Raw genomic sequence first — 18,614 nt, 5'->3', positions numbered from 1 at the left:
TATCCAAAAATCCTTTAGTGTAACCAGAACAAAATGTGCTGATAAAAGTCGAACAGTGAGTTTCACTTGTGGACTGAGACTAGAGAAAAGCTAAGCTATGGTTATAGGGTTTTTTGTTTTTCTAAGTAATACAAAGCTGTGCAAAAAAGATGTCTTTTTCTTTTTTATCAAAATGACAAGTCTGCAAATACAGCAATCTTCTGGACAGCAAATACGTGTCAGTTAGAGAAACAAATGCCATTAATATTATCATGCTTCAAGATGTCATTGCAGATGAATAGCAAAAGGCCATGGAACAATATGAAATTTGAGTTTTTGTTTCTCAACCCAAGTCAAACATTTATTGTAAGTTATGTGACCTTTGACATTGGAATAAAATACACTTTCTCACTTATTTGTTGGGGAAAAAACTATACCATCCAAGCCCAGCCACAGATATTAAATATTAGTATGTTTATTTCTGGGGTGTTTTTTTTTCCCCTGTGAATAGGTTTAAGCTAAGGAGACATTTTCTTATATGGTTATAGGAATAGTTGATATAAAATTTTAATATCTAGATTTAAAAAATGTGGCCGGGCATGGTGGCTCACGCCTGTAGTCCCAGCACTTTGGGAGGCCGAGGCAGGTGGATCACCTGAGGTCAGGAGTTTGAGACCAGCCTGGCCAACATGGTGAAACCCTGTCTCTACTAGAAATACAAAAAATTAGCCAGATGTGGTGGCACACGCCTGTGGTCCCAGCTACTGGGGAGGCTGAGGCAGGAGAATCACTTGAACCCAAGAGGTGGAGGTTGCAGTGAGCCAAGATCGCACCACTGCACTCCAGCCTGGGCAACAGAGTAAGACTCCGTCTCAAAAATAATAATAATAATAATTTTTCCATGCTATCATCAAATAGCTAAATTTTGTTTCTGTGAGTTTAGACTTGAATCTTAGGCTTAAAGGGCACGTTAGTTGTTGTTTAGATCAACTCCCAGCACCTGAATAAATGCCTTCCATGCAATCCTGAACACAATCTATTTTTCTGTAAAAAATAGACAAAATGGTCCATTTTTTAGTACGAAGTGTTGCTCTTGACTAAGAGTATGTTAATGAAGCTCTTTGTCCTTTTTCAAAGCTTACATTCTCAAACCATAACCCTCATATTTGCTTAATGTTAGTGGAACAACTCAAAGGTATACTGTGCCTGTCACAATACAAGAAAGATGCTTTCAGAAACAAAAATGGTTCTTATCTAAATAAGAAGAAAGCTGTCTCCATTTCCATAAAAAGGATTGCATCCTTGCCAGAGAAGATAATAGAGTTTACATACACAGTCAAGAAGAGTGTGGGATAAAGTCATTTTTATTTTCACAAATAAAAAGTGTTTTGGTAACTGGAAGGCAGCCCATATAAGACAGGCTTTCATAGTCACCATTTCCTCAAGCTCTTCCCAGTGAGAGATGGGGAACACTTGAAACTGCTCACTGGAGAAAAAATGATGATGAGGGTGACTTTACTGTTCATTTGAGGGGTGAGTATGAGGAGGGAGTGATTCTAAATTTCAAACATGATGAAATATAATTTCTTCATCATGCCTTGATCAAATATAAGATCACTTCATGCAGTTTGTTTCTCTTATATGCCCACCATTTTTTCATATATATATGATTTGATTTTATATATACATATGTATACATATTATATATTAATATATATGTGTATACATATATGTGTGTATATCTATGAATCAAACATACTGTTTCTGTTGGAGATGGTTTGGAATTATAAAGATTATCTGAATCTTTATCTGTGAGCAGTCTCCAAGTAAGAAGTTGAAAGGTGAAGCCTTTGACTGCTGTCATGTCTGAGGTCATTCCAAGGACATGGGAGACTGCTGTCCATGGTTGGATCTTAACATCAGCAGAGTTCTGTCAAGTTACTTAGCTTTCACTGGGGCAGCTCTAGCATTCCATTAATTCAAAATGTTGTTCCTTAATATAAGCCTCTAACATTTAAAATAAAAATTTTAAATGTATCCATTAAGGGAATAATTACATATTGAATTCCTAAGAAATAAGAATTATTTGGGTGGTTTTTTCTAGATAGAATAAACACAAGAGCTGGACTATATTAACTGTTGTATACACTTTTTTAACTGGCATTTTCAGTTACTTGTGATTTTTCCAGGAAAAATAAAAATGAATTAAAGTGGAACAGCGGACTTCTAATTGGTTTTGTCTTTTGATTACATTTGACCATCAACGATGATGTAAGCCTTGGATAGAATGTTGCCCCTCAGTGCCCCACTTAAATTTCTTGGTAACCTTTGGTGTATACACTTCATTGTGCTTTTTGGAATGACTCTAAAAGCCCATAAACTAATGCTTTGCAAAGCCTAAATAAAAATGTTTGCAGCCTGTATTAGAAACACTTCCTTTTATGATCTGAATGTAAAATAGAGGTTGTTGGTTTTTTTTTTTTTAACAAATTACACGTTTGTGATCTTTGCAATATATGTGTAACCAAAACCGAAAATTGCAAAGAAATTGCTTGGAGCTGATTAACTTACATGCTGCTATTTAGAAATTCTACTAGAGATTATTAATGCACAAATATTTTCAGAGAAGTTGCCTTATTTACAGGACAACACTACCTATATTTAATTATCATCTTAAGGCTAAGAAGAAATAAGGGCAGAGGTATTTTCCGTAAAGCCATTATATTATGTTAGTTTTTATTAATTCAATTCTATTTACCAAGACTTTAAGGCAGGACTTACTTTCTTTAAAAAAAAAAAAAAAAAAAAAAAAAAAAAACTAAGCTCCACAAAACTTAAGTGATTCAGTACTGCCTGATTCTTTAATTAGCCTGAGAGACTTGTAATCCACCAAAACTTAACTAGGCAGTTAGGCAATTAGTGTGCTGTCTTCTCTCATATCAAAAAGGCTTGAATCATGGCCATTGTCATTACTTACAATTATTTCTAGTTTTTCATGCCATAATAATGGCTAATTATACTGGTTAATCACAAAACTCAGCCAATCCAAATTCACTAATAAATCAGCTAAAACAATTAGATTGCACCATTTATAAATGTTTAGCTACACACATTTTCACAGGCTCTAGGATTAGGCATTTTTCTAAAGCTACATTTGATGGTTTGGGTCATTCTACCTCAGAGCAGCTACAATAATGTTAATCAACTCCTTGGCTGTGAGCCATTATTATGAAGGAAAAAAGTTAAGTGAACAAGATATCAGCCAACTCAATCACACTACAAAATCATAGACTAAATGGAATTCAACTCAGACCTTCTTTTTGGGTTCAGGAGGCTGTTAACATATGCTGTCCAAGGTTGGTGAGAGAAAAGCTGTTCTTTACCCCATCACAGATTCTCAGGTCCCCTGAGATTTGGGGCGGGTGGAGTCAAAGGCTCCTAGGCTAGGATTTGAAGCTGCACCCCATTGCCCTGGCATAACTTTTGTTTTGTTAAGTGAGCTTTGCCAATAGGCCTAGATAGTAGAAGAAGGAGTATACTCAGAAGAACTGAAAGAAAGCGTTTTGTAGCTGGGGTCCCTACGGGAAGTTGTTCATATTCTCAGGCACAAGAATCTTCTATGGAAAACTCTGGTCTTACACCTAGGGAAGAGAGACACTCTCTTTTCTTTCCTCCTCCTCTTTCTTCTTTTTGTTTTTGACAGTCTGTTTTCCAACAGACAAGCATAACCCACAACTTATCTGAAATGAAAAGGAGAAAACTAAATATTACAGGATCTTTTAATGTTTTAAAGACGATAATCTCTTTCCAGTATTATTTCAAATAATTATATATGTTTGTACGATTTCAAATCTGGAACACTGGTGCCACATTCACGAAAGTAAATGAAGTTGATGTGAATGTGTAAGGGAAAATACTGTTAGAAAGATTTATCTTACTAATTCTGCCAAATAGAAAGATTTGGGGCTGGGCGCGGTGGCTCATGCCTATAATCCCAGCACTCTGGGAGGCCGAGGCAAGTGGATCACTTGAGGTCAGGAGTTCGAGACCAGCCTGGCCAATGTGGTGAAACCCTGTCTCTACTAAAAATACAAAAATTATCTGGGTGTGGTGGCGCACGCCTGTAATCCCAGCTACTTGGGAGACTGAGGCAGGAGAATCACCTGAACCGGGGAGGCGGAGGTTTGAGTGAGCCGAGATTGCGCCATTGCATTCTAGCCTGGGCAACAAGAGTGAAACTCTGTCTTCTAAATAAATAAATATTAAAAAAAAAGATTTGGAAAGAGAATCAGCTGACCTGTAATTGAGCATTCCCTTTTGGTTTTCTTCTGTTGCTTAGAAGAAAAAAGTTTTAAAGGCTTTACAAAATTATAAATGTGTACAAAAACTGGAAAACATGATTCCCACGTTAAAAAAAAAATTATAGGATTTTAGATCATTCAGACATGTTTCAAACTCAGGGTTGAGGACTCTGCTGTTTGGTCGTTTTCCCAAGGAATAAAGTGAAAATCCTCCTGTGAATCATACACATTTTCTCTCTCTGAATTACTGACTTTAATCTTTTGGGGACTAGAGTAAACATGAAGAGGTCTTCAAACACACAACACGAAATCATTACAATAAAGGGAGGGGTTGTATATGTTATTCCCGCTTTCATAAAAAGAGTCTTTCACTTGTGTTTTCTAAAATTAAGATTATAGCTTAATCCAAGTTAAGAACTTTTTTTTAAAAGGTGTTTTTAAAAACGAGTTTACCTGGCTTAGTTTAAATGATTCAGTGTAGCTAATTATTCATAAATGCTCATTCTCCTTGTTTTGTTCCCTCATGTCTCGAAATGGGGGAAAGTTTATCAATGTATCCATAGAAGAGAAACCATATGTAAATTCTACTTGAGAAAATGTTAAGTATATTTTTCAAGCCAAAAATCCCATTTCTGACACAAAATGTCTGTATTCAACTGCGTCATTAGAATTTCTTAAAGCTATAGATGAAGAAGTCAGGGGCACATAAGAGGTGCAATGTTTAAATTATTTTATAATATGTTAAATAAGGTCAGTTCCTTTTCACCTTAACATTTGATCGGTGAATATAGCACATGTAAAGCTCAGAGAAAACCATGGGAAAGTTTATGGCTAACTCCTCCTCTAATCTTTCCGTCCATCTCGTCGTGGGTAAAGATGCCTTTATTAACAGTAGTGATGCTGTTGGTTTCGCTCACTAATGGCTTTCTTGTGCGCTGTGTGGCTGTGTATTTTGTCTGCCATTGTACAGGAATTCAAACCCATTGGTACCGCGCACAACAGAAGGGCCCAGCCTTTTGTTGCAGCTGCAAACATTGATGACAAAAGACAGGTAGTGAGCGCTTCCTATAACTCGCCAATCGGGCTCTATTCAACTAGCAATATACAAGATGCGCTTCACGGACAGCTGCGGGGTCTCATTCCTAGCTCGCCTCAAAAGTAAGTATCCGACTCTGTTCTGGCCGCAGTGTACCTAACAGTGATAGCATGGTTTCTTTTCTTTTCAAAAGTCCAGCTCTTGCTGTTTTATTTTCACTTTCCTGAAGGCACTATCAGATTTCTCTTTTAAAGACAAGCGTCTTAAACATGTTTCTCATTGTTGTGGGGTCCAATCCGCCAGTGCCTGACCGTTTCGCGGACAGATGGTTGGAAAGAAGACATCGTCCTGGTCCCGTCATCGCCTTTCTTAGTCATGACAGTAGTTGGTGGTAAATGATCCTCCCTGTACAACTATCGTCCGTTTAATCTCATCTGCAACAGTGTCCGCCTTCCACTGAGGGCCTTTTTAACGCTTTCTTTTCGCAGGACGGGAACTACTTTGAACACAAGCACAACATTCGGCCCAAACCCTTCGTGATCCCGGGCCGAAGCAGGTCATACGCGCTGAGACTGTGGAGTTTGCAGTGCATGCTTCTTAAATCAGTTCTTACTAATCATCAAGAAAAGTAACTGGTAGATGTTTGGAGTGGCTTTTCTCATTGCGAAGCTTATTTCAAAAGCAAAAAGAAACAAACTCACTTGGCAGAGAACAGAAGCCAAATAACTTGCATTTCCAAGGGTAAATATTGACAAGATGACAGAGCTGTGAAATTGTATGCGATCACCACGTGTATTTATAGCGAACACCCCTGAGGCTCTGGGGATCCCATCCAGAACACTGTGACCTTTGAGTCGGGCAGTCAGTATGTCTATCCCAGGTCAGGAAAGCCCTGCCAGCAGGAGCGAGCATGGAAACCAGCCCCGATTAGGAGCAAGGAATCAGGTGAACAAGCCAGAATGATAAGGAGCAAGCTCTTCCTTCTCGTCTCTCAGTAGAGAAACTGATCATCTTCAGATCATCCTTTTCAAATATCTTCTCTAGAAATTGAACTCCAACCTAAGGGGAAAGAAAATAATGCCCTGTATTGCCAAATCAGGAAACAGTGACTTCAGGAAACCTCTGTTCCATCCTTCTGACCTCAGCTAAGCCAGTCAGCCCACAGGAAGGAAGCTGGTGGTTAGACCGGATTGATTCCGACAGGAACATTGAATATGATTTACCGCAGCTGTTGCAAACTGATGGCCCATAGGTGGATTTATTTCACAGGCATGTTTTATTTAATTCTTTTGTTTAAAAAAAAAGAATTTAAGTGCCTTTAGACAGAACATTTAAACTCACCATCTTGTCAAAATGCGCATCACTCTTAAGTGTGTGAGACGCGGCCCATTTTCATACATGTGTGACCTCCTGGCCCCTCTAGACACCCGAGCTCATGTCTCCTGTCATAAGCTGCGGATAGCAGGTCATCCCTTATGTATGATTGCCATGTCCAGACCTTTCAGGAAGCTACAGGCAGAGCCAGGTGATTGTCTCAAAATATGCCAGACAATTCTTGTGATATCAGATCCAGAAAGGAGCCCTGGACCAGAGGAGCAGGAGAAAGGCGTTAAGAAGGCAACCATGAGCAAACACATCTTCCCCCCACTGGAACGTGAGCTCAGTGTCTGCAGGGGCCTGGTCTGACTGGCTCAACATTATACCCCCAGCACCTAGAAATGAGACAGGATAAATGCTCAATAAGCAACCATCTACAAACAGACAAAATAAACGCCCAATAAATGCTCACTGGATAAAGGAATCAAATCCTGAGGGTGCACAACATTTCCCGAGCGAGTGGCAAGAAGAGTCCAGAGCCGTCTCGCTCCCGATGCTGGCAGCTCTGTGTCCTCTCCTGCTTCTCTCTATGTGTTCCCTTGTTCTTACTCTGTTCTCATCTGCATCTTTTCCGTTTCTCCACTTTCAACAGCTTCCCCACTCCAACCCAACCCCAATAACAAAACACTGGATTTAAAGTTAAAAGGATATGATATTTTACTGTTGAATATATACAACTTCCCAAAGAAGCATAGTAAAATTAATCACTTGCATTCTTTTCAGGTTAGTGTGACTGAGTCCACCCACACAAGCTCTGGGGCTTCAGAAGGCTTGAATAAAGTGATACGTTAGAGTAACACATATCCTGCCTTTACTAAAAACCTATAACATTTAATTTTATAAAAAGTCAGGAAAGTCAGAGAATCCTAGGTATATAATCACCTTTTAAAAAAAATTTTCATTTTAACTTAAACATAGGGATAATGGCAAGCCACTCATAATGTTGTCATTTGAAGATAACACCTTTTAATATAGCTGAATTTGGAAGAGAGGAGAGAAACAGAAATGAGAAGTTTTGCTTAAAAAACAGATGCCAGTGCACAAATCTTAAAGAATTATAAGGCCTGGTGCGATGGCTCACACCTGTAATCCCAGCACTTTGGGAGACAGAGGTGGGCGAATCACAAGGTCAGGAGTTCGAGACCATCCTGGCCAACATGGTGTAACCCCATGTCTACCAAAAATACAAAAAGTTAGCTGGGCATGGTGGCAGGCACCTGTAATCCCAGCTACTGGGGAGGCTGAGGCAGGAGAATCGCCTGAGCCTGGGAGGCGGAGGTTGTAGTGAGCTGAGATCATGCCACTGCAACAAACGTGAGACTCCATCTCAAAAAAAAAAAAAAAAAAAAGAATTATAAGAGTGCCCCCAACATCCTCCTTCTCTTCCTATCCCTCCTCACTATTTGCTGTAACTTCTGAATTTTTTGTTCCCACCAAACTATTCTTCATCAAGGTGGAATTGTGAGTGGCTGCATACCAGCCCACAACTATATTTGTTTTTAACTTTTAAAACAAATGTAGTTTTTTTCGGGTGCATTCTACTTGTACATGTTTATGGGGTACGCGTGCTGTTTTGATACATGCATACAATATGTAATGATCAAATCAGGGTAATTGGGGGTATCCATCACCTCAAGCAGTAACTTTCTTTGTGCTTTGGAACATTCCACATCCACTCCTCTAGTTATTTTGAAATATACAAATAATTGTTGTTAACTATAGTCACCCTGTAACTACACTGTTAATGAACTTCTTTAATCAAAAGTAAGTTGGACATGCTAGTACTGGACATGGCGGCTCACACTTGTAGTCCCAGAACTTTGGGAGGCCCAGGTGAGCAGATCACCTGAGGTCAGGAGTTTGAGACCAGCCTGGCCAACGTGATGAAACCCCATCTCTACTAAAAATAGAAAAATTAGCTGGGCATGGTGGCACACGCCTGTAATTGCAGCTATTCAGGAGGCTGAGGCATGAGAATCACTTAAAGCTGGAGGCAGAGGTTGCGGTGAGCCAAGATTGCGCCACTGCACTCCAGATGAGTAACAGAGTGAGACTGTCTCAAAAAAAAAAAAAAAAAAAAGTAGTAAGTTGGACATGCTAAATTGTTAACAGCTCAATTTCCCTGGGGTTTTACCATTAGCTATAGTTCTTTTGATTATTTCATCATAACTGAAGCCTTTTAAAAGACTGGTGTTTTCATATGCAAATATGTAAAATTTTTAAGGGTAAAGCTACAATTAAATACATATGTAAGGTATTTTAGATCCAAATGATAAAATACAATCCTATGAGTGAGTGGTTTTTGGACAAGTTGCTTCCGGAAGTATGCCCCAAAATGTCTGTACACACCCCAGAGAAATTAGCAATCTGTCAAATGACGTATCTGGGCATGAAGTAATTGAGTGTGTTATCAACCTTACAAGTGGCCTTGCCAAGTCACTAAGTCAACCCCAGAAAATCTCAGTAACACCTGCCTTTCCAGGTCATCAGGAACAGGTCGTGGTGACCCACGATGCTATCCCCAGTGATATCCACAGTGACTGGAATCCATGAAAATTCGTTTACTTAAAGGATCAGTTTAAAAGATCTTTTTAAATTGGCCCAGAAATTTATAAAAGTTCATTCTTGTTTGCTTAGGGTTCATTTCTCATGTATTTAATAGACATGGGCCTGATTGATAAAGGAACTGGGAATGCATGTTTAACTAAAATTACATAGTACACAAATATGCATATACTGTTGACCCTGAGAACATGGGTTTGAACTGTGCAAGTTCACTTATATGTGGATTTTTTTTCCAATAAATATGTTGGAAAAATTTTTGGAGATTTGCGACAATTTGAAAAAAGTCACTAATGGTAGCCTTGAAATATCAAAAAAATTAAGAAAAAGATTTGCCATGAATGTATACAATACACATAGGTAGTAGTCTATTTGTGTGCTAATAGACTGTTCATCTGTAAAACTACGGTTCAACAGTAGGCTATTGGTAGTTAAGTTTTGGAGGAGTCAAAAGTTATACATGGCTTTTATAGCAGAAAAATATTACTAATAACCGCTATCAAAGATGGCATAAGTAAAAGTTCTAAATTGATCATTGTTTATCTACCCAGTACGGGCACTATGTCTGGCACACAGTAGGGTGAGAGTAGTTATAAATGCTTGTTGAGTAGGTTCATTACTGGGACGCCGAAGTCTCCCAGGATTTAACTCTGTGTTTCAAATCCCTAAACTGATTTCATAAGCTTCATTACACTCAGGTTAAATCCACATGATCCTGACTAAACTGCACTACAACTGAAAATGTACTCATATTTTACCAGCTGAAGTCCATTTCAAGAGTCACTATAGATCGTACAAAAATGGTGAATAGGCCACTTGACATTTTGGTATGTGATCTAAACAATGTACAGATTGGGTTTTCAATAGGTTCTCAAAAGGCAGGAAGTGAAGGAGCAAGCTGGTATTCACCTGTCTGGTTTAGGTTATGTAGGTAGTTAAACTGGATAGCACAAGACAAAAAAAAAAAAAATTTAAACCCGTTTAGTGACATGAGTTCTCCAGACTAATCAGGCTGCAACATTGCTGGAGTAGAAAAAGTTACTGCTTAATACCTTTTGGTTTCTTATCTTTATATGGGCTGAAGTTAGCATTAATACCTCTAGAGAGTAAATGCAGATATGGGGCCATACTTGAGACCAGAGACAATCTTTACTTAGCGGTAAACACACCATATACATCCATTCTCTGTCTTGAGCTTACGGCAACACTAACTGGAAACTATGATAAATGTTTACATTAATACTAATATTTCTTTTTGCTTTGTCTTAAATGACTATGCTTTTTTTACAAAAATCTCTTGGTATCTCTCATGCATGTGGAAAAATGGACTTTTTAGTCACTAGCATGTCAGTTGTTAACTGACCCCTATCCAGTTTCCAAATAGAATGTGCAATCTCCCTAGTTCTTCGATGTGCATGACTGGCCTTTGATGTTTTAATAAGTCCCTGAAATGTATCTTTAAAAGGAAAAGGGAAATATGCCTGGGAATAGATGCGTGCTTCTGAAATTGTGCATAAAATAGCTATGTAAGAAATATAAGCATCGAAAGAGTGAAACACCGCCTTATTTCTCCTCTAATCATGAATTTCAAGGTGATAAGCATTTATTGGTTTTTTCTAGGGCTTGTATTAAACCACTGAACAATTGTCTTAAAGTATACTCCTCACAGAATTAAAGAGTAAAAATAGAAAATGTTAAAATAGTAACAACATATTTACAAGATAGCCTTAAAACATAATCTGTACCATAAAACCTACAAGTTACCAATTACTATTCAATTAAAGTTCAACTGTATTACTGAAATATACTTCTGATTTTGAAATGTTGAGCCGAAATATGTGATTGCATCTTCATGCTGCATATTCAGTGTTCACTAAAACTTTAATTTTAAATGTTGCACTTCAGAAATGTAAAAGGATGTCCAGCCAATGTAATTTTCCTTCATCACTTGTGATATTGACCAGTTTTAAAGTCTTTGGCCTATTTTTAAAAAGTGAGGATAGCTGCATCTTTTCTACTTCATATACAACTTTTCTACATGTAACCCTCAACTTACACATTGCCTAGTAAAACAGAGCCAAAAAATGCAGTATCACCTGTACCTTTTAATTTTATTAAACTTTTTTCAATCATGAATTTTTCACCATCTTCCCTTTATAAATAAATTCTAGTGACAAATCAAGATTTGGTTTTATTTTGATGTAATTCACCTCTCACTTTTGTCTTCAATTCCTTTTAACCTCTCTGTACGTGTTCTCTGTGTTCTTCTGTCTGGACTGTCTGGCTCCCGGTGCCATCTCTGTGTAACGTGTATCCATTAACACAGTGGATGCAGCACTCCCTCCGGGATTGACTGTGGCAGTGGACGCAGCACCCCTTCTTCTGTCAGTACTGTTAGTACCATTTGCCCAGGTGACTTGAAAGTTGCGGCTAAGCTGGCCCCTAACATTCCTTTGGAAATGGAACTTCCTGGTGTGAAGATTGTACATGCTCAGTTTAATACACCTATGCAATTGTACTCAGATGACAATATTATGGAAACACTCCAGGGTCAGGTTTCAACAGCCCTAGGGGAAACACCTTTGATGAGGTAATATGAGTCTCTTTGAACCATGGGCATATTAACTAAACACGTGGGCAATGTCAGCTTTACAGGTGTCTTTTAACATTGTCTTAATGGAAAGAAAGCTATGTGAAAAGCTTTTTTAAAATACTAAGGATTTACTGCAAATATCTAGGCTTGGAAAGAAAGCTACGTGAAAAGCTTTTTTAAAATACTAAGGATTTATTGCAAATATCTAGGCTTGATGATAAAGGTGATTTGAGGAATTATCTGTAGAGCTTTATGTGTCAGATAGCAATAAAATGAAATCAGGTAAGGACCAAATGTATATGTCTCTCGAAAGCTACAATGTACTTTACAAATGTCTGGTGTAATACTTCTCAAAGTTATTTATAATCTAGTATACCCTATGTCTGTCCTTTGGGGATCAAAAATTAGGAAGGAGGTGGGAGGTTTAGAGGAATTTTATGAGATGATTCTTCTCTCTTCTGATAGCAGCTTGTGGAGAGGTCATTATTTACCCATTTACAATGTGTATTGTGCATAAAGGTTTTTAGGTGAATACCCTCAGGCTGTTAATGTAGCTATTTAATTTTTGCTGGTCTCTTTTTGACTAATTTTTTCTTTGTTATAACTATTTGTTCACAGTACTTTTGCCATAAGATTTTGATTAAAAAGATTTATTATAGGATAAAATCTTATTGCTTCTTTCACTATTACAGAATCACTATTTATAAATTAAATTATTATAATGCTTCAGAGTGTTAAATAGTGATATCCCAAAGCTATCCCTTGGGATGAACACATTGAACTAATAGTAGTGTAAGATATCTCAAAGCCATTTGCAAATATGATATAGGGAATAAAAATATTACAGATAGTATGTTTTCTAGATAATGCAATAAAATGATATAAAATAATAAAGTAGTGCTTAACATATAGTATTATGAGATTCTTTATTGTCTATTATGAATATATTTGTAGAAAGCATGTTAAAGCTGCTGTCATTATTGTAAATGAATTTTAATGTGGCTATTTTTAAAAGACAGTGCAGTCAGTTATAGCAGATATAAAAATGTAAGTTTCTACATTACAGGCTTTCAAACCCTGAGAGGTTAAATTTCTAGAATTTACAAGTAAAATGATACCCTTGTTATTTCCAGGGGTTAACAAATTAGCCTTAAAACTAAAAACATATTAAACCATATACTTTTTGTTTAATATCAAAAGTGAATGTGAATTTTACCGACAATTTGATGACTGAGAATAATCTGAGTGCTCACTGCTGCACTTTCTGTCATGTGTATATTGCCTTTTCTCTGGGAAAAGTTAATTTTGTTCACATCTATCATTATGTATCCATCAGACTCAAGTCTTGTTCTTCTTAATTACTATTTCCTGACAATTATCTTTTAGTTTCCTTCCAAAGTATTTTGCCAAGTGGAGGAGTGTGGGTGCGACTCCCCGATTTGTTGTTCAATGACATTTCCAAGGCAGCCATTTGAATTCACATTATGCTTTTAACTATACTAGAGATTCACTTGAAAATACTAGACCTCTGTTCAGGAGTGGCTGTGCATAGAGTAATGGCTGAGTATTGATGTCTGTGGCCTCTTGCACGTCTGGTGCCTCCCAGCGCCTGACGATGCTCCCCGCCGTGCCTGTGTTTCAGCGAGCCCACAGCCTCGGTGCCCCCCGAGTCGGACGTGTACCGGATGCTCCACGACAATCGGAATGAGCCCACACAGCCTCGCCAGTCGGGCTCCTTCAGAGTGCTCCAGGGAATGGTGGACGATGGCTCTGGTGAGCAGCTGCTGACACCTGCTGAAACGTATTGATAGAGGCCACTGCAGGGGGCGGGACGGGAACGACAGCAAACATACTGGGAATGAAAGTCTAAAACTTGGTTTTCATTGGGAGCCAAATGAATTTTTGCTCAGAAGGATGGGATATGGACGGTGCCTCGTTCAAAAAAGGAGATTCCAGGACATGTCCAAGTAGCCACCAAGTGAAGTCACAAAAGGACACCAAAGACAAATTGCATTAATGGTAGTCAAGGGCTAGCTCAGCTTACAAATCATGAGATATCATTTTAAATGAATGTTGTCAAACTTCTCAACCTCCCCCCCCCCACACTCTGGAGTATCACCATCATGAAAAACTAAACAACGCTCTAAAAACCCTTACTGTGTTCCATGTTCTGTGCAAAGTATTTTGCATACAGTATCATGTAATCCTCACAGGAACTTGGGGAGGTGAGCCTATTATTTGCCCTACTTAGCAAATGAGATGCTGAGAGATGGGCGGGTGGCCTTGTGAAAGGCCACACAGCCAGTGAGCCACAGACGTGGGTCCCCAGCCCACTCCCATCATCTTCAGGGCTCCTGCCCTGACCTAGGCTTCTCCATGCCCAAAAGATATAGACTGTCCTTTAAAAGCCACACAAAAATGCAAAATGTCCCATTAGGATGGCTATTGTGGCAAACATGGAGAATAACAAGTATTGTTGAGGATATGGAGAAATGGGAACCCTGTGCATTACTGATGGGAAGGTAACATAGAGCAACCCTGGGAGAGGATGGCAGCTCCTGGAAAAGTTAAACACAGAATTACCATGTGATCCAGCAACTCCACTCCTAGGAATATACCCCAAAACACTTGAAAGCAGGGACTCAAACAGATTCTTTTTTTTTTTTTTTTTTGAGATGGAGTCTTGCTCTGTTGCCCAGGCTAGAGTGAGTGGCACAATCTTGGCTCACTGCAACCTCTGCCTCCCGGGTTCAAGTGATTTCTCCTGCCTCAGCCTCCCAAGTAGCTGGGATTACAGGCACCCACCACCGCGCCCGGCTAATTTTTGTATTTTGGTAGAGACGGGGTTTTACCTCTTGGCCAGGCTGGTCTCGAACTCCTGACCTTGTGGTCCACCCGCCTCGGCCTACCAGAGTGCTGGGATTACAGGCGTGAGCCACCACGCCCAGCCTGTATGCCAGCATTTATCTTATTCACAATAGCCCAAAGAGGGAAAACATCCAATGTCCATTGACTGATGAATGGATAAGCAAAATGTAGTATACACATACAATGAAATAGTATTCAGTCTTCAAAGAAATTAAATTCTGACACACGGCACACCATGAATGAACTTTGCAAACATTATGTGAAGTGAAAGAAGCCAGACACAAAGAGGCAAATATTGTATGATTCCATTTATTTGAGAGATCCAGAATAGGCAAATCCAAGAGACAGAAAGTAGAATAGAAGTTACCAGGGGCTATGAGCAGGAGCATGGGGAGTTACTGTTTCATGGGTACAGAGGTTCTGTGAGGTGAAGAAATAGTTCTGGAGGTGGATATTGACAGTGCTTGCACAACATTTTGGATGTACCTAATGTCATTGAATTGCACCCCTAACCATGGTGAAAATGGTAAATTTTATGCATATTTTGCTACAATAAAAAATAATAATGCCCTCTGCTCCTTTGAGCGTTTTTGTAACAGTTTCCTCCAACCACAACAAGAAAATAAATGTTTTCACTAATTCCATTCTGTAATGCCCTATTTCAGAACAGCGTCCCTTATGATTGCATCAGTCCTGCTCCTCTCGGAATGACGGTGCAGATGCAACTTCAGGTTAAAGTGCACACTTTAAAATAGAAGCCAAGCACAGGCTGCGGCCAGCTGTTCCCTAGCCATAAATGGAAACGCTTTGTTTTTCAGATGACCGTCCGGCTGGAACGCGGAGTGTGAGAGCTCCGGTGACGAAAGTCCATGGCGGTTCAGGCGGGGCACAGAGGATGCCACTCTGTGACAAATGTGGGAGTGGCATAGTGTAAGTTTCATTTTTAACCCTGGAATTTATGATATAGCTTGGCGACAGTTCATTTCTTCTCCTTTAAGACTTTATAGACTAAAGGCAACTATGAAAACCAAATTTCTATTCATCAACTTGAAATGTTGAAAGGTCCCCAACATTTAGCACATTGTGACTGTCACTCCTTAGATATACCTCCAAATTGTCACATCATATGAATCAGCAATTTTGACTTATAATTTCAGATGGATTCTCATGAAAAAAAAAAGATGCCCAAATGTATGTTGAAAAGTCACGTCTAAGAATCATGACTTCACTTTAAACTCCCCCACCCCTGTTAATGTATAGTGTGTAGTAAATGCATACATGAACTGTGTATACATTTAGAATACATAGTATCCTCCTCTGTATAAACACAGGGAAACAAATACAGGCAACATGAAGATGTTACTTAAAATACGTTATCCTTACCCAGTGTAAGTTACACAAATGTTGAAACAAAATATTGAAAAACTGTCAGCTTCCATTACAAGGGAACTTTTATTTATTCAGAGACAGAGCCTTGCTCTGTCACCCAGACTGGAGTGCAGTGGTGCAATCTTGGCTCACTGCAAGCTCCACCTCCCAGGTTCAAGCGATTCTCCTGCCTCAGCCTCCCCAGTAGCTGGGATTACAGGGACCCACCACCACACCTGGCTAATTTTTGTATTTTTGGTAGAGAGGGGGTTTTACCATGTTGGCCAGGCTGGTCTCAAACTCCTGACCTCAGGTGATCCACCCGCCTCGGCCTCCCAAAGTGCTGGCATTACAAGTGTGAGCCACCGTGCCCGGCAGGGACCTTATGTTTAAATAGCCACACTTGCTAGTTCAGGATCAAGTCAACCAAGATAATTCTAACATCTCCACGGCATTCGTGCCATGTGGCCACGTCCCCATCCCCTTATTCCATTCCCCTGCCATGAACTCACACACTGATGTGTCCTCTGTCCGGTTAGCCAGGATACATCCCAAGAAGGCAGTGGGGGATAAGCCTGGTTAGGGCAAAAGGAGGAATGTGAGACCAAAAGGTCAAAGCAGGGCAGGGAGCTCGGAGCAGAGAGGCCCTCAGTAAAATACAACAGTGCCTGACGTTACCAGAAGCAATCATCGTGCCTAAGTTGGAATAAACTGTTCACAGTAGAAGCCAATCCACCCACCCCAAAGGAATTCCATCTCTGCTGTTTGATCTGGTTTTTGGTTTTGTTTTTGTTATTGTTGTTGTTGTTTTTGAGACAGTCTCGCTCTGTCACCCAGGCTGGAGTGCAGTGGCGCGATCTCGGCTCACTCCCGAGTTCACACCATTCTCCTGCCTCAGCCTCCCGAGTAGCTGGGACTACAGGTGCCTGCCACCACGCCCGGCTAATTTTTTTGTATTTTTTTAGTAGAGATGGGGTTTCACCATGTTAGCCAGGATGGTCTCGATCTCCTGACCTTGTGATCTGCCCGCCTTGGCCTCTCAAAGTGCTGGGATTTCAGGCGTGAGCCACCACGCCCGGTCGTCTTTGATCTGTTTTCTCTTGCTCCATTGAATAGAGGCTGGACCACCCAGAGGGAAAGCAGTCAGAGAGACTCTTCATTGGGTAGACAACTACCCCCGTCAAAAGCAGAATCTTTTGCAGAGGGGTTGGTCTTGTCTCCATCATGTCTCCCTCTTCAAAGAAACGATGGGGAAAGATCATGAAGTAGGATCCTGCAAATTTTCTATAAAGTACTTGTTTGAAAATCTGAAAAACAGTCACACGTCAACATCAGAGAGAAACATGGGATGGTTTATTGTGGATATCCTAGATCTCCATGACAATTACATACAGTTTCACGGCTGTGCCTGCTTTCACAGCTGGAGGCCATTGTTTCCTGACTGTGAAATAGAGAACACCTGCCTTCTCTGTTGGGTTCTCTCCTTTGTCTCATATTTTTGCTCTGTGGTTTTTTAACTTGAGCTGGTTTTCTTCCCCAACAGCGGTGCTGTGGTGAAGGCGCGGGATAAGTACCGGCACCCTGAGTGCTTCGTGTGTGCCGACTGCAACCTCAACCTCAAGCAAAAGGGCTACTTCTTCATAGAAGGGGAGCTGTACTGCGAAACCCATGCAAGAGCCCGCACAAAGCCCCCAGAGGGCTATGACACGGTCACTCTGTATCCCAAAGCTTAAGTCTCTGTAGGCGCGGCACGCACGCACGCACCCATGCGCACTTACACGAGAAGACATTCATGGCTTTGGGCAGAAGGATTGTGCAGATTGTCAACTCCAAATCTAAAGGCTTTAGACCTTTATCCTATTGTTTATTGAGGAAAAGGAATGGGAGGCAAATTGCCTGCTATGTGAAAAAAACATACACTTAGCTATGTTTTGCAACTCTTTTTGGGGCTAGCAATAATGATATTTAAAGCAATAATTTTTTGTATGTCATACTCCACAATTTACATGTATATTACAGCCATCAAACACACAAACATCAAGATATTTGGAGTCTAATTGTCTTTCCTTGACAAGTTGATTTTGCAATTGTGGTAAATACCAAATAACAATCTTGTATTCTAACATAATCTGCAGTTGTCTGTACGTGTTTTAACTATTACAGTGCATGTTAGGGAGAAATTCCCTGAATTTCTTTAGTTTTGTATTCAAACAATTATGCCACTGGATGCAACAAACATAATAAATACATAAAAGATTTAAAAAATACCTAGTGAAGTGGCATTCATTGAACTCAAATAAAATCAACATTTCAATGAGAGAACCCAATCATATTTTAACATGTACACTAACAAATATTTTAAGATAAATGTGGCTTCTTCAGGTTTTATAACTCATTACTCTTTCTTATGAGCACAAAATTTCTGATGATAGGAGAAGCGTTGAAATTTGCTAGTTAAAGGTAGTTCAGTCTCTTTCAAATTAAAAGTTTCACTTGCTTCAACAGAGTCTCTTTCAATTTAAATATCTCT

At 39.5% G+C, this 18,614-nt stretch overlaps 1 protein-coding gene across 4 annotated transcripts in view; it reads left to right on the top strand.

Moving 5' to 3' along the window:
- PDLIM3 (PDZ and LIM domain 3) overlaps window positions 1–18,351 on the top strand; it is a 33,740-nt gene extending 15,389 nt beyond the window's left edge. For 2 of the 4 annotated variants that reach the window (XM_003950486.3, XM_003950487.3), the window contains 4 exons: window positions 5,805–5,872; window positions 13,491–13,621; window positions 15,535–15,646; window positions 17,628–18,351. In XM_003950486.3, coding sequence (XP_003950535.1) covers window positions 5,805–5,872; window positions 13,491–13,621; window positions 15,535–15,646; window positions 17,628–17,817 — 501 coding nt within the window. In that variant the 3' untranslated portion in view covers window positions 17,818–18,351. Of the gene's footprint in view, window positions 1–5,250; window positions 5,439–5,804; window positions 5,873–11,581; window positions 11,846–13,490; window positions 13,622–15,534; window positions 15,647–17,627 lie in introns of all 4 variants that reach the window. The other 2 variants (XM_517562.5, XM_003310585.3) reach the window with 2 other exon arrangements.
- The last annotated feature ends 263 nt before the right edge of the window (window positions 18,352–18,614 follow it).

The sequence above is a fragment of the Pan troglodytes genome, chromosome 3 (genome assembly GCF_028858775.2).
Source record: "Pan troglodytes isolate AG18354 chromosome 3, NHGRI_mPanTro3-v2.0_pri, whole genome shotgun sequence".
NCBI classification, from domain to species: domain Eukaryota; kingdom Metazoa; phylum Chordata; class Mammalia; order Primates; family Hominidae; genus Pan; species Pan troglodytes.
This window is presented reverse-complemented; position numbering and strand designations above follow the sequence as displayed.